Below are 17,244 nucleotides of genomic sequence, written 5' to 3'. Positions count from 1 at the left end.
TGGATGCAGCAGTATTCGGAAGCCAAACACAGGCCTCGGTTAAAAAGCGGAAGCCGTCAGCAGCGTGAGCAGACGACAGAGGCACATGGCGCAGGGTGGCGGTGGAGGCAGCAGCAATGGAAGGCCATACAGCACCCTATCACAAAATGGAACCCACCAACAGTGTAAGGAGACCTGAAAGTGGCACATGGCGCAGGGTGGCGGTGGAGGCAGCAGTATTCGGAAGACATACACAGGACTAGTTTAAAAAGCGGAAGCCGTCAGCAGCGTGAGCAGACGACAGAGGCACATGGCGCAGGGTGGTGGTGGAGGCAGCAGTATTCGGAAGCCATACACAGGCCTAGGTTAAAAAGCGGAAGCCGTCAGCAGCGTGAGCAGACGACAGAGGCACATGTCGCAGGGTGGCGGTGGAGGCAGCAGTATTCGGAAGCCATACACAGGCCTAGGTTTAAAACTGGAACCCAGTAGCGTGAGCAGACGACAAAGACGCACATGGCAGAGGATGGATCTGGCAGCAGTATGAGAAGGCGGTACAGGGGCCCGTGGCACAGTGTGGTGATGGGGGCTACAGCAACTGGATGCCAGAAAGTGGCCGATAGGGCTATATACTGCATGGAATTATAAAGTTGTAAAGACAGCGGCCTATAAGGCTATACACACTATAACAATCATGACTTGATTGACCATTGGCCTATAAGGCTATACACAGCATGAATATCATGACTTATTCTGAGAGTGGTTTGGAAGGCTATATACAAAAAGTAATTCATGAGCTGTCCGGACAGCGGACAATAAGTACATATATACAAATCAATTCATCAGCTATCCAGCCAGCGGCCTCAAAGGCGACACATATAGAAAGCAATTCATGAGCTGTTCAGACAGCGGCCTCTAAGGCGACAGATATACAAAGCAATTCCCGAGGTGTTCAGGGAGCGGCCTGAACGGCTAGGTTATTACTAAATATATTTTTGTGGCCAAACATCGGCCTATAAATAGATGTCTACACAGTGACAAAAAATTATGTCGCCAGACAGCGGCCCCTAAGGCGACAGATATACAAAGCAATTCCCGAGGTGTTCAGTGAGCGGCTTGAACGGCTAGGTTATTACTAAATATATCTTTCTGGCCAAACATCGGCCTATAAATAGATGTCTACACAGTGACAAAAAAGTAGGTCGCCTTACAGCGGCGTATCCTACAAATTGACATTATAAGAAATGGTTTAGACCAAAAAAAAAAAAAAAACTTTGATGCGATGCTATACCTTAGTAGATTGTGGAAAGTCGACAAGTCAAGCGTAACTGTGTACATTACAGAAAATCTTAACAAGACAACCAAACATGTGGCCAAACCGTGACCGATACAACAAGTTAACAATGTAAGAAACAGGAGGGGGCCAAACCGTGGCCAATAAATAAACAGTCCACCTCATTGATGAGATGGACAACACGTGTCAAATAAATATTTAAAAAAATTGCTATTCCATCGGTCTGGAACTGGTCGACTATAAATAATTAAAAAGTTTAAATTCATGTGACAGTCGTCCAGCGACGTATAAATAATTTAAAAACCCCAATTCATGAGGGGCCCGACCTGCAGAGTATAAGTCATTAAAAATGCGCAAAACATGAGTCGGCCGACCAGCAGCCTCTCAATAAAATATATATACAAATGTACGGATCAGGTGGAGGTCTTCCATTTGTCCATAATAAGATGTTTGGGGCATGATTCATGGCGGATTTAGTAAGTTGTGTCAGGAACTGGTGGTTTGAAATCCAGACTAATCCACGCCTGATTCATTTTCACAAACGTGAGTCTCTCCACACTTTGGGTGGACAGTCGTGTCCTCCGCGGAGTTGCAATACCTCCTGCCGCACTAAACACGCGCTCCGATGCCACGCTACTGGCCGGGCATGACAGCCTTTCAAGGGCAAATTCAGCTAGTTGGGGCCAAAGGTCAAGTTTCGTTGCCCAGTAGTCAAGGGGATTGTCTACCTCGGTTGGCAGGGTGCTGTCCAAGTAGGCCCAAGCCTGTTGTTTGAGGTCCTGCTCCAGGTCCACCTGATGCTGCTGCTGCTGCGGCTGGTTAGTAGTTTCCTCACTGCGCTGGTGAAGAAAGCTACTCATCATCGACTGCAGACTGAGGCAGCCGCTGCTGGTGGAGCTGCCACTGCTCCTACCACCCCACCCCTCCCCTGCTGCCATGGCAGCGGAACGCGAGCGCACAGGGCCCACAGTGTCTGAGGATGGACGTTGGCGCAGAAAGGCAGAGACCAACTGACTACATAGGTGGTTTTTATAGTACTTTATTTTGGCCTCCCTCTCAGCAGGTGTGAAAAAGGCCACCATTTTTGAACGGTAGCGAGGGTCCAACAAGGTGGACAGCCAAAAGTCATCCCTCTGTCTGATGGTTATTATTCGGCTGTCGCTACGCAAGCAACCGAGCATGCCATGGGCCATTGGTGCCAAGGAATGTGAGGGACTCCCTGCCTCCATCTCCACAGCATACTGCCACGGTGCGTCTGGCTCCTCTGTCTCCTCCTCCTCCTCTACCAGATGTTCCTGCTCCTCCACTCCTGTCCGCTGAGTGGAAAAACCACCCATTTCACTCAATAATTCCTGAGCACCAATGTCCTCCTCTACCTCCTCTACCTCCTCTACCTCCTCCTCTTCTTCCTGTCCTGCCCCCACAGGGGTCATGTGGCATTGAGATCTGTGCGCCACGTCTACCGCACCCTGACCAGCCATTGTTAACAGCATTTGTTCCAGGACGTGCAACAGAGGAATGACGTCGTTCATCCCATAGTCCTGCCGACTCACGAATAGCGTGGCCTCCTCAAAGGGCCTGAGCAAGCGGCAGGTGTCACGCATGAGCTGCCAATGGCTGACATCTAAGTTACACAGGGGAGTACCTTTATCCGCTTGTAACATCAGGAAATCGGTGATGGCCTTTCGCTGTTCGTAAAGGCGGTCTAACATATGTAGGGTTGAATTCCACCTTGTTGCAACGTCGCAGATCAGGCGATGCTGTGGAATTCCGTTCTGCCGCTCAAGGAGGGTGTGCTTTGCGGTGTAGGAATGGCTGAAATGCATGCAAAGTTTACGTGACATTTTAAGGATGTCTTGCAGTGGGATGGTGGATTTTAGGAACCGCTTGACAACCAGATTGAACACGTGAGCCATGCATGGCGCATGGCACAACCTTCCTTGACGCAGAGCAGACACCATGTTCTTTCCGTTGTCGGTCAACATGGTTCCGATTTTCAGTTTGCGCGGAGACAGCCATCTGTCGATTTCTCTGTTCATTACACTCAGAAGTTCCTCCCCTGTGTGACTACGTTCGCCAAGGCATACCAGGTGCAGCACAGCGTGACACCGTTGCGCCCTGCACATGTGATATGCGGGTCGGGTAATGGGACTTGGCACGGGGGTGGCGGCTGAGGACATGGCGGAAGAAGAGGTGGTAGAGGCGGACATCTTTGCTGGACCAAGGACGTGCAAACGTGGAGGCAAAAGCGGCGTGACCTGTCCAAGTTGCTGGTGCGGCTGTGCCGGCACCACGTTCACCCAGTGGGCCGTAAATGACATGTACTGTTCCTGACCGTAGTTACAGCTCCACACGTCGGCGCTGCCGTGCACTTTGGCAGAGACCGACATGCTCAAAGACTGGCCCACCATCTCTTCTACATGTGAATGCAGGGCTGGCACTGCCTTTTTGGCGAAGAAATGCCGGCTTGGCACTCTCCACCGCGGCTCGGCACAAGCCATCATTTCTCGGAAAGGTGCTGAGTCCACCACTTGGAAAGGGAGGGACTGCAGCACCAGCAACTTGGACAGGAGGACGTTCAGCTTCTGCACCGTCGGGTGCGTGCTCGCAAACTGTTGTCTCTTGGAAACGGATTCCAAGAAAGACTACTGACGGAATCCGTGAAGAGGAGTAGCAGGAGAAGGAGCATCTGAACGAGCGGAAGATGCCAACGACCAACAACTCCCCTCAGCAGAGGTGTTGGAGCCTTGACTGGCTGATAGAGGGCGATTGACGTCGGGTGATGGAGCAAGTAACGGAGCGGGTGATGGAGCGGGGGCTGGGGCAGGCAGAACCGCCGTATCTTTATCACGGTTTTCCCAGGCCACCGAATGGCGACGCTGCATATGCTGACGCAACGCTGTAGTCCCAACATTGGCCCCCTGGCCACGCTTGACTTTCTGGCCACATAGTCGACATACGGCTACGTTTACTTCCTCGGGCGTCTTGACGAAAAATTGCCAAACCGCCGAGTAGGAAACTTTGCCCCCGCTACTCCTCACTGGCTGACTGCTACTTCCTCCGTGCACACCGGCACCACTACTGGCCGTGGTGGTAGGCTGCAGTGGAGCTGGTGCTGTACTCCGTGGCCGTTTGGCTCCACTGACACTGCTGCGACCCTGCTGCCTCCTGGGCAACCCACCGACTGTTTTGCTCGCTGGCAAGCTGGCACCCTCTTCTCCTGATGATGCGAAAGCAATAGCCTGATGACGACGAGGCTGCCAAGTGCGATCAGCCTCATCATCATCAATTAGGGTCTCCGCGTCACTACTAGCCCCCTCGGCTGCGTGTGGGTCAGGAGACAGACCTGTCTCTAGACCGGCTACCGAGCCACTCTGCTTGCCAGTACTTCTTCGCCTGGCTGCTGAAGAGGCGGATGTCTTCCCCCGTTCCTGACCGCCCTCTGTTAGCTCTTCCTCACTGTACAGTGGGGCTGAGACCACAGCATGCGATACTTCGCTTGGTGAGGGAACACCAAAGGACAGGGGCAGGTCGAGGACACGTGATTTCAGTGGGCTTGCTCCCGGGCCATGCCAACTAACGGTTGTGTCTGACGTACCCACCGACTGTTGGCTGTAGGTGTCAGAGGTGACCTGGGAAGAGGAAGACGACCGAGTCAACCAATCGATGACGGCAGGGTTGTCGGTGGAGACACGACCGCTGGATGACACCGAGAGCACTGGCCTCTGGCTGCGACTAGTGCTAACTCGACCCCTTCCTCTGCTGCCACGTCTGCTCGCTCCTGAAACATTGCCTCCTCTGCCACTCCTCTGCGTGTTGTCTGACATACTCTTTAATTCAATAAGCACCCCAAAAATAAAACCGGATTTAACTCTTTGAACGTACAATAGTGGTTGTGAAGCAGAAAGTCAGTTTATTTAGCACAATCGGTCAATTGCAGCTTGCCGTTGGCTGTAAACTGTACGTTTATGTCACTGGAATGCACTAATCACCCAAAAAATATTACCGCCAGCCGGCGTGTAAATGGATCTAACTCTTTGAACGTACAATGGTGGTTGTGAAGCAGAAAGTCAGTTTATTTAGCACAATCGGTCAATTGCAGCTTGCCGTTGGCTGGAAACTGTACGTTTATGTCACTGGAATGCACTAATCACCCAAAAAATATTACCGCCAGCCGGCGTGTAAATGGATCTAACTCTTTGAACGTACAATAGTGGTTGTGAAGCAGAAAGTCAGTTTATTTAACACAATCGGTCAATTGCAGCTTGCCGTTGGCTGGAAACTGTACGTTTATGTCACTGGAATGCACTAATCACCCAAAAAATATTACCGCCACCCGGCGTGTATATGGATTTAACTCTTTGAACGTACAATAGTGGTTGTGAAGCAGAAAGTCAGTTTATTTAGCACAATCAGTCAATTGCAGCTTGCCGTTGGCTGGAAACTGTACGTTTATGTCACTGGAATGCACTAATCACCCAAAAAATATTACCGCCACCCGGCGTGTAAATGGATCTAACTCTTTGAACGTACAATGGTGGTTGTGAAGCAGAAAGTCAGTTTATTGTACACAATCGGTCAATTGCAGCTTGCCGTTGGCTGGAAACTGTACGTTTCTGTCACTGGAATGCACTAATCACCCAAAAAATATTACCGCCAGCCGGCGTGTAAATGGATTTAACTCTTTGAACGTACAATAGTGGTTGTGAAGCAGAAAGTCAGTTTATTTAGCACAATCGGTCAATTGCAGCTTGCCGTTGGCTGGAAACTGTACGTTTATGTCACTGGAATGCACTAATCACCCAAAAAATATTACCGCCACCCGGCGTGTAAATGGATCTAACTCTTTGAACGTACAATGGTGGTTGTGAAGCAGAAAGTCAGTTTATTGTACACAATCGGTCAATTGCAGCTTGCCGTTGGCTGGAAACTGTACGTTTCTGTCACTGGAATGCACTAATCACCCAAAAAATATTACCGCCAGCCGGCGTGTAAATGGATTTAACTCTTTGAACGTACAATAGTGGTTGTGAAGCAGAAAGTCAGTTTATTTAGCACAATCGGTCAATTGCAGCTTGCCGTTGGCTGGAAACTGTACGTTTATGTCACTGGAATGCACTAATCACCCAAAAAATATTACCGCCACCCGGCGTGTATATGGATTTAACTCTTTGAACGTACAATAGTGGTTGTGAAGCAGAAAGTCAGTTTATTTAGCACAATCGGTCAATTGCAGCTTGCCGTTGGCTGGAAACTGTACGTTTATGTCACTGGAATGCACTAATCACCCAAAAAATATTACCGCCACCCGGCGTGTAAATGGATCTAACTCTTTGAACGTACAATGGTGGTTGTGAAGCAGAAAGTCAGTTTATTGTACACAATCGGTCAATTGCAGCTTGCCGTTGGCTGGAAACTGTACGTTTCTGTCACTGGAATGCACTAATCACCCAAAAAATATTACCGCCAGCCGGCGTGTAAATGGATTTAACTCTTTGAACGTACAATAGTGGTTGTGAAGCAGAAAGTCAGTTTATTTAGCACAATCGGTCAATTGCAGCTTGCCGTTGGCTGGAAACTGTACGTTTATGTCACTGGAATGCACTAATCACCCAAAAAATATTACCGCCACCCGGCGTGTAAATGGATCTAACTCTTTGAACGTACAATGGTGGTTGTGAAGCAGAAAGTCAGTTTATTTAGCACAATCGGTCAATTGCAGCTTGCCGTTGGCTGGAAACTGTACGTTTCTGTCACTGGAATGCACTAATCACCCAAAAAATATTACCGCCAGCCGGCGTGTAAATGGATTTAACTCTTTGAACGTACAATAGTGGTTGTGAAGCAGAAAGTCAGTTTATTTAGCACAATCGGTCAATTGCAGCTTGCCGTTGGCTGGAAACTGTACGTTTATGTCACTGGAATGCACTAATCACCCAAAAAATATTACCGCCACCCGGCGTGTAAATGGATCTAACTCTTTGAACGTACAATGGTGGTTGTGAAGCAGAAAGTCAGTTTATTGTACACAATCGGTCAATTGCAGCTTGCCGTTGGCTGGAAACTGTACGTTTCTGTCACTGGAATGCACTAATCACCCAAAAAATATTACCGCCAGCCGGCGTGTAAATGGATTTAACTCTTTGAATGTACAATAGTGGTTGTGAAGCAGAAAGTCAGTTTATTTAGCACAATCGGTCAATTGCAGCTTGCCGTTGGCTGGAAACTGTACGTTTATGTCACTGGAATGCACTAATCACCCAAAAAATATTACCGCCACCCGGCGTGTAAATGGATCTAACTCTTTGAACGTACAATGGTGGTTGTGAAGCAGAAAGTCAGTTTATTGTACACAATCGGTCAATTGCAGCTTGCCGTTGGCTGGAAACTGTACGTTTCTGTCACTGGAATGCACTAATCACCCAAAAAATATTACCGCCACCCGGCGTGTAAATGGATTTAACTCTTTGAACGTACAATAGTGGTTGTGAAGCAGAAAGTCAGTTTATTTAGCACAATCGGTCAATTGCAGCTTGCCGTTGGCTGGAAACTGTACGTTTATGTCACTGGAATGCACTAATCACCCAAAAAATATTACCGCCACCCGGCGTGTAAATGGATCTAACTCTTTGAACGTACAATGGTGGTTGTGAAGCAGAAAGTCAGTTTATTGTACACAATCGGTCAATTGCAGCTTGCCGTTGGCTGGAAACTGTACGTTTCTGTCACTGGAATGCACTAATCACCCAAAAAATATTACCGCCAGCCGGCGTGTAAATGGATTTAACTCTTTGAACATACAATAGTGGTTGTGAAGCAGAAAGTCAGTTTATTTAGCACAATCGGTCAATTGCAGCTTGCCGTTGGCTGGAAACTGTACGTTTATGTCACTGGAATGCACTAATCACCCAAAAAATATTACCGCCACCCGGCGTGTAAATGGATCTAACTCTTTGAACGTACAATGGTGGTTGTGAAGCAGAAAGTCAGTTTAGTGTACACAATCGGTCAATTGCAGCTTGCCGTTGGCTGGAAACTGTACGTTTCTGTCACTGGAATGCACTAATCACCCAAAAAATATTACCGCCAGCCGGCGTGTAAATGGATTTAACTCTTTGAACGTATAATAGTGGTTGTGAAGCAGAAAGTCAGTTTATTTAGCACAATCGGTCAATTGCAGCTTGCCGTTGGCTGGAAACTGTACGTTTCTGTCACTGGAATGCACTAATCACCCAAAAAATATTACCGCCACCCGGCGTGTATATGGATTTAACTCTTTGAACGTACAATAGTGGTTGTGAAGCAGAAAGTCAGTTTATTTAGCACAATCGGTCAATTGCAGCTTGCCGTTGGCTGGAAACTGTACGTTTATGTCACTGGAATGCACTAATCACCCAAAAAATATTACCGCCACCCGGCGTGTAAATGGATCTAACTCTTTGAACGTACAATAGTGGTTGTGAAGCAGAAAGTCAGTTTATTGTACACAATCGGTCAATTGCAGTTTGCCGTTGGCTGGAAACTGTACGTTTGTGTCACTGGAATGCACTAATCACCCAAAAGATATTACCGCCAGCCGGCGTGTAAATGGATTTAACTCTTTGAACGTACAATAGTGGTTGTGAAGCAGAAAGTCAGTTTATTTTGCACAATCGGCAAACTGCAGCACCAACTGTGCACGACAGCCACCAAAAAAAAAAAGGGTGTATGTCACTTTAAATTTTCGATTCTTTGATAGCTGTGGCCCTGAGTAACGATTCTGTGTCCCTGAGTAACGATTCTGTGTCCCTGAGTAACGATTCTGTGTCCCTGAGTAACGATTCTGTGTCCCTGAGTAACGATTCTGTGGCCCTAAAGTCTCTGTGGCCCTAACTCTGTCCCTTAATACAGACAGGTCTGTCTCTCTTGAATGACCGGAGGCTAATGGAGAATTCTAAGATGGCTGCGATTTATAGCTCCACCATTACACAGTGCTGGCTGGCTGCTGATTGGCTAATGCGATCACATGTCATGATTCATGACTCATGAATGCATTATGGGTCAGCGCGCCTTGTCTGCGCGCCTTCCCAGAGATCCCCGCCCCATCTTCTCTGTCCATTTTCTCCTGTCGCCACACATGTTGCCGCCATTTTTGGGAAAATTCGATTCGTGCATCCGAAGTTTGCTAATTTTCGGATTCGTCGCGAATCGAATTTTTCCAAATCTTCGGAACGAATTCCACTTTGTCATGTTTGATTCGCTCATCTCTAGTCAGAATAGCATCTAGTTCAAGGAGCACTGTATTTAAAGTACGCTGTTTAGTTGGTGAAGGGTCACATTGAAACCTTACAGCAGTTTCATTAAAGGTCCTCTTGAGTTTCTGTAAGGTGGTTTTCTTCTGTTTCTTTGCATTTTAAGTTTGTTTTATGCAAATGAAAAGTATAGTGGGAGTTTGTGCTTCCCATAAAGTAAATGGGGAGGTTTCAGGAATGGAGTTATGCCTGATGCAATCTGACAGAGAGTTACTGATAATCAAGCAAAGAGCGACTTTGGTCAGTTGAGAATCGTTTAACGTCCAAAACATAACCCCATGTCAAGTAAGAAAAGAGCTCAATAAAAGAAGACTAGTGCAATGGTTGGTCCATGTAATGTGTTATATTTTAGAATGTGAGATCAAGGAGATATTTCAGTGAAAGATCAGTATATGGTTAATACGTGAGAATGTATCATGAGAAAGAGAATAATAAGTATATTTCATGAATTCAGGATCCCTTTAATATAATGTATGACTCAGATGATATGATTCCAAAAGAGATCAATATTACATTGCCATTTGAAATGAGTATGAATGTGGGCTTTGTTCTGTATAATGTTGGATGTGAGAACAAACACATACTTTTTTTTTTAACATAACAGTCACAGATATGGGATGATTGCTGTCCTGCCAGGCCTATTATGTTTGAATCGACTAACAAAAAAATTGATTTTTCTGAGGACATTGCATATACACCTTAGTCAAGTGATCTTGAATAAAAAAAAAAAACAATTGGTTCGGTTGAAAGGATTAATTGGTTGTTAAAACTTTTGACCTCCACATCCCATTTATATGAAAACGTATAGAGAGTGATGAGAATGTGTAGTAACCCATTGCAAAAGAATCCTGATTTCGTAACCAACCACAATAGACCGGTTGGATGCTACTTGCTACTACTTTGTATTTCAAAAATTTTTTTGGGAGTTTTTAAGTTTGTTTATGATATATACAGAAGGTGCAAAACACTGGAAATAAAGTACAGAAACAAGAAATTGTTGCAGCACCATATAATTCTACATGCTATTACATTATATTAAGGTAGGCTTAACAGGAAGCATGTGCCCATGTGGAAATTCCTCTTAAATGACACAAGAATGGCTTTATATAAATAGTGGAAAAGAATGTTTATGTATGAGGTTGAGTCATGAAGGAGCATTCAGAATGGAAAGCAAAAAAAAAAACAAGGGTGGGGGGGGGAGAAGAGGACATAGACAAAAGAAGAAGAAAGGGGAGTCCCAGGGGAGGGGGAAGGGGGTTCCCGTGGCGCCTGATTAAACATCCAACCGCCTGACAACCAAACCGACAGCTACAAATAAAGAAGGGAACAGTCAAGAGTCATATGATTATTGTAGTCCAACCATGGGATCCAGAGCTTAAGAAAGTTAGTGTGGGTGTTGTTAAGTTTGGCGGTAAGTTGTTTTTTTTTATGCACCCTGGTGCCCATTAGTCTCTGTTTCACCTGAGCAAAATTGATAGTTGGTTGCTTTCAAGCTCTGGACTACATTTGTCTACTATTTGTTATATATTTTACTACTTTTTACACTGTTTTACCCCCCAAAAAAATGTTCTATTGCTTCCAAACCAATGCAGAAGACTTTAATTATGTATGTATATGAGGTATTTTGGTATTATGAAACAGAAATTCTTCTGTTCGAGATTTTTTTTTTACTGTATACCATACTGGTTGTCTGGTTTTCATTCATGTTTCATACATATGAAAGCTTTAGAAGTCACCTTTTATAGATCACAGGAATAGGTTGCTGTTCAGAAGGTCATCCACACTGTAGATTTTGTTAAAAAGGGACAGACAATATTTATAAACCTTTAGTAAGCATTACAAATCATTTTCCAGATGCTTCATTCATATGGAGTCAGTTAAACCTTTCCTGGTTGATATTGAGCTACCACTTATACAAAAGTTTGTTTTCTTACTTCATTACTAGTATTTTAATAGCTATTTCCAAAATGGTACTTATATTTTCGCACTGATTTACATACAGTATTTCAATATCCTTAAAATACATTTCAGAGGAAAACATATAATCTGCATGCATATGACTTAGTTATGACCAGAATAACATAATACTCTATAGAAAAGTTTTTAAGTAAGCATACTAATGTGTATTTAAACACAAAAACAAAAACATATTATATTGCAGCTTACCTATCCTTAGATGTGGTGGCTGTATTAGCTTCCTTTTTGCACTCCTTTTTCTTTTATTTTCATCCATGGATCCTGCTAGTAACACACTTCCTGTCCTAGTGTGACAATGCATACTTACTGCATTGTATCTATGGAGGAGTAGCATTGCCATCTTAGGCTTCTTTCCTGATTTTGACTGCAAATACCTCCCCCTCTTCTCATCACCATTACATAAGGAGGAGGTGTTATATAGTTCACAAAAATAGTTGGGAAATTAGATTAGATTGTTTGTTTGAATTATCAGTGCATTGCACACAGGGCAATGGAATTCCAGTAGGATCATCTATTGTTTTTTTTTCTGCACTTTTTAAATAGTCTGAAAAAAACAAATGCAGCAGCCAAATTTAAGGACTGGTAAATTGCAATAGATTAAATTTTTTTTGTTCTTAGGTTTAGATATCATTGAACAAAACAAAAGTTTTTTCCTACATATGTGATTTTAAAGTCAATTAATAAAAAGTTTGCTCTTGATTCATTTACAGAACCGATATAATATAATGCCAAATTATGATATAACTCTCAACATTTCAAAAAAAAAAAAAAAGACACACAGAAACTGGCCCAATTTATATAATTACTCAACAAAACTGTCCATCTTCGAATATACCATACCCAGTTTGCCCAAATCCTCTCCTTTATGGAATTCAAAATTCCAGAAAATTCTGAACAATTGGCTATTGGAAGTGGTCATTTAGGGAAGATATGACTATGTTCCAGTCATCACATGCCAAGAAGCTCAGTTCAAAGAAACACAAAGTAAAGAACAAAAAGACCACCAATTTACATTATACTTGTATTTGTAATAATTTATTTCTCTCAAAAACACAGAACTAGATTAAGTTCATTTTCATTGTCTGCTATCATTAAAATAAACTCTAACTTTTCTTAAGGGTAATTTGTCTAATATCGAACATCAGTTTACATAGATTTGTTGCATTAACAATGCATTTTAACTAATTAACTTAATCAAAATAAACCATAATATATTTTTAATTTGGCAGGATATTTGGTTTACAGTGCGTCTTATGATGATTATTTGAGGAATAATTGGGCAACACGGACAGCAGGAGGGACCAATTTACCTGTTGAAAATTTGAAACCGAATACAAGGTATGAAGCTGTTATTTTCATAGAATGCATAGAACATATTTAGACATGCAAAAGATTGCTAAATATAAAGTTCATCAATTTAAGGGGCAAAAAAACATATCACGATCAGTTGTTATTTGTACCATATATGGAACCATAACCATATAGTTGAAATCAATATACACAAGTGATTGATATACTAATAATTACACAGAGGAATATAACAGCAAAAAGTGGACATTCCCAAACAGAGTGAGGATACACACTACCTATCATTTTGGACAAAAGAAAAAAAGGAGAGAGATCCACTGGAAATCTGAAAAAAATGTATATATATATTTCAAGAGACACATAAATGTACATATCAATATATAAGATATAAACTGTGTGTATATGTATGTGTGTATATATAAATATATACAGTACAGTGCTCAACATAAATGAGTACACCCCAACAGATGTGTCAGAAAACCTTTATTTTCCTTTTAGAATCAACATTTTCTATGGGGCACTATACTACAAAATACTCCCACAAATGTGGGCCATTGATTGCAAATAATATTTGTTAATTTGCGCACACAAAAAGTATTTTTCCTAACAAATTCATTCAAGACCATGTTGCAAAAATGAATACACCCCAATTAAAATCTTAGGAGCAAATATACATTTTAGACAAAAAAATCCTAATTAACACAAATTTAACTACAGGTGAGTCTAATTATTCATTAAACAGGTGTCCAGCAGACAGTTGAACATAAAAGGGTATTACCTAACAAAGAAAACCCCTTCCCATTTAATGCTGTCAGCAATGGCACCACATGGAAAAGAAATGTCACAAGGCCTGAAAAAGAAAATAATTTATTTTCACAAGAAAGGTGAAGGCTAGAAGTAGATCAGCAAAGCTTTATTTATCAATCAGAATGCTGTAGCAAAAGTGATACAAAAATGGAACTGAAACTATCTCACAGAGACATCCAGGCCATCCTTGGAAGTTAACACCTCGACAGGAGCGTCTTCTGATAAGGGTTGAAGAAAATTGCCATGCAAGTTCACTGCAGTTAGCTAAAGAAGTAGAAAGCCAAACTGGGGTGATTGATTCCTGTGACACAATACGGTGTACACTGTAGAGGGATGGTATGCATGGGTGTCGTCCACGAAGGAAGCATCTCCTAAAGCTCATGCACAAAAAAAATGGCTTAGAGTTTGCCATGACCCATGCTGAAAAAGAAGAAGACTACTGGGACTTTGTACTCTGGAATAATGAGACCAAGATAAATGTGTTTGGAATTGGTAGCTTCAAAACTGTATGGCGTCACAAAGGTGAAGAGTACAAAAAATGCATGGTGCCTACAGTGAAATATGATGGTGGCAGTGTCCTTCTGTGGGGCTACATGGTTGCTGCTGGTGTCGGGGAGCTGCATTTCATTGATGGTATCAAGAATTCACAGATGTACTGCTCTATATTGAAATAATGTGCTACCATCACTCCATGCCCTTGGTCGTTGTACATTTTTCCAGCATGACAATGATCCAAAACACACATTTAAGGCCACTGTTGCATTTCTGAAGCATAGCAGGGTGAAAGTGATTCAGTGGCCAAGTATTTCTCCTGATCTGAACTTAATCGAACACCTATGGAGAATTCTGAAGAGACAAGTTGAGCATTGCTCTCCATCCAGCATCCAGGCTCTAAAAGAGGTAATTCTTGAAGAATGGAAAAAGATAGATGTTGCAGTATGTCGCTAACTTGTTCATTTCATGCCTAGAAGACTTGGTGCTGTCCTTACAAATCATGGAGGTCATACAAAATACTAGATGTAGTAATTTTTGTTGTGGGGTGTATTCATTTTTGCATCAACTAATTTGAGTAAAACTGAAGATTTTTAAACTAAGTTGTGTTATTAACTATACTTTCCAGTAATGAGCTAAACAAATCAAAAAATGTTGGAAATTATTCTTGTGTTCATTGAGATATTGATTAAAATCTAACTTTTCAAAAGGGGCGTACTCATTTATGCTGAGCACTGTGTGTGTGTGTGTGTATGTATGTATATGTGTGTATATGTATATATAAATATACATACACTATATTGCCAAAAGTATTGGGATGCCTGCCTTTACACGCACATGAACTTTAATGGCATCCCAGTCTTAGCCCATAGGGTAGCAGGAGGTAAAGGGTTTCCAGACTTCTTACTATAAGGTGATGCATAGATCTAGAGCATTAGACTGGTGCAGAAACTATGAAACCAAATCCACTTAGTGCAAAGTTGTTCACAGTACCACTACATAACTGTCCCTACTTAGGACATGAGATCCCGAATTCACTTAAAGTAGTTGTAAACCCTTACATATACCAAATGAAGTGAATAGCCTCAGATGATACACAGAGATGACACAAATCCTCCTACATAAGTTTTACTTGTTTACCTGCAGTCTTCTCTAGAAAACATCCCTTCAAAAGTACAGAACTGTGATCAAATCTTTCTTTGTCTGTCAGTATCAGAGGAGGGGGTGGAGAACTGTAGTTAGAGAACTTGTGTGAGAGCTGATTGGAGGAAAAGGACACCCCCACTCTTCACACACTGCACAGGAATGAAGGAACTCGCAGAGCTATGTTATGAGTAGATAAGATGTGTGCTGAGCTCCCTCCCCATCACAATTTTATCTCATGTGTCAGGAAAACTCAGAAGTGACACATTGATTACAGAAGAACAAAGCACCAGAGAGAAACAACACTTAAAGCTTTTGAGATAGGTAGACACCACGGATATGTGTTTTGTTCAGATTCCATGACTGAGGTTTACAACCACTTTAAATTACTTAAATTCACTTAAGTAGGTTCAACTTTTCAAATTCTCCTGAGAGTGGAACAACCTTCATTGATCACCCCATACCTGTCTATCTTATCCCAGTAATAAGGCACTCTAGGTTTGTACCAGGAATATCAGACAAAATATTCTGCACGCTTTTACTATCTAAGCAAATGCGCCTTCAATACTTTATAGACTGCACAGGCTGGAAATCTTCCTGAGATATAGAAAGAAAGATAGCTTCTTCTTATCCTGGTTAAGCTCCCTCCAAATCTGACATTTTGTTGATTGCCAATTTTCGTGGCTGAATGATAAACCATAAACGTTTGGTGTTCAAGCAACTTTCCCTGGAGACAGAACCCATGTGACAAGGAATATCAATCTCTTATGCACTCCAAATAATGTCACCAGAAGAGTTCACCCTGCCTATCTGTTGAACGATAAATTATCAGCTTTTGGTGATCAAGCATCTTTGACTTGAGACAGAACACATGTGGCAAGGTGAAAAGGACCTTGATATCTTCTGGACCCCAGTAAAGAGAGCATATTTTTCTCCATGAGCATAAAGAATCATTGGCAAGTAGGATACAAGAAAAACTTCTTGCTTGATGTACCAACCTTACTACACAAAATACATCCACAAAACCCGGGAATGCCCCATTTTCAAGTCATGTTATGATGATGTAATCTCCATTATGTTTACATTAACCAGTATACAGTGCCCTCCTCTGCCATTTGACCCCAATACGATCTTTAGTCTCTCCTCATACACTTGATAAACACTGCAAGATCCTATATACCTGTAGCACTACCCTCTTTAGGACTGCTGTGTTTCTGGGTTCCCCTAAGCTTTGCACAGCCAGGCAACACACATTTTTCCACACTTGCATCCACAGTCAGTAAACAGTCCATGAGCTAGATTTTTGTTATTTTATTAGGGAAATAACTTGGATGAGGTAATAGGGATTATGGGATGCCCAACTTGACTGAAGCAATGCACTGGGACAACCTCCTTCCTATGTACAGAGATGCTGGACTGTTCTTACTGGATCCGGTAAGTCTTTATAGATCAGTAGCAAACGCCCTTTACAGACTAGGGACTCTCAGGCCCCCCTTAAAGGTTAGCACAGATTATTACAAATTACATATAGAAGTATCACCTCTCTCCTGTAGAACTGCTCAAAGTTCCACAGCCTGCAGATACTACCAGCCCTCTTGGCTGCTCTGAAGATCTCCCAGCACATAGATAAAGGGTTAAACACAGCGTCGTCCTTTGTAGGCTTGCTACATATGGCAGTCTCTCTTCTTCCTGAAATATGCTGTAAATTCCTGGGTGGGCTGATGTACTCACTCTGTCCTGTTTGATTCCTCCTCAAACTGCCCCATTGATGACATCTCCCTAAGCTAGCTCGAACCCAGCCTGGAGGTAAAGACCCCCCTTCAGACCTAGGGGATCCCTCCTAGACCACCGACAGCCTCCTTGCCATGCCATCTTCCACCCAATTCCTTTGCTGGCATAGCTCTCTCCTATTTATGGGCTACTCTTACCACTCTACCAGGGACTCTTATCCTGGGA

At 43.1% G+C, this 17,244-nt stretch overlaps 1 protein-coding gene across 1 annotated transcript in view; it reads left to right on the top strand.

The window, feature by feature from the left end:
* FNDC1 (fibronectin type III domain containing 1) overlaps positions 1-17,244 on the top strand; it is a 273,409-nt gene that overhangs the window by 217,122 nt on the left and 39,043 nt on the right. Inside the window, exon 15 of the mRNA XM_089669817.1 lies at positions 12,768-12,876. Within this exon, the coding sequence (XP_089525943.1) occupies positions 12,768-12,876 (109 nt within the window). The remainder of the gene's footprint in view (positions 1-12,767; positions 12,877-17,244) is intronic.

Source organism: Staurois parvus, unplaced genomic scaffold (genome assembly GCF_062004578.1).
Source record: "Staurois parvus isolate SC_StPar_1 unplaced genomic scaffold, SC_StPar_1.0 ptg000081l, whole genome shotgun sequence".
Classification (NCBI taxonomy): domain Eukaryota; kingdom Metazoa; phylum Chordata; class Amphibia; order Anura; family Ranidae; genus Staurois; species Staurois parvus.
This window is presented reverse-complemented; position numbering and strand designations above follow the sequence as displayed.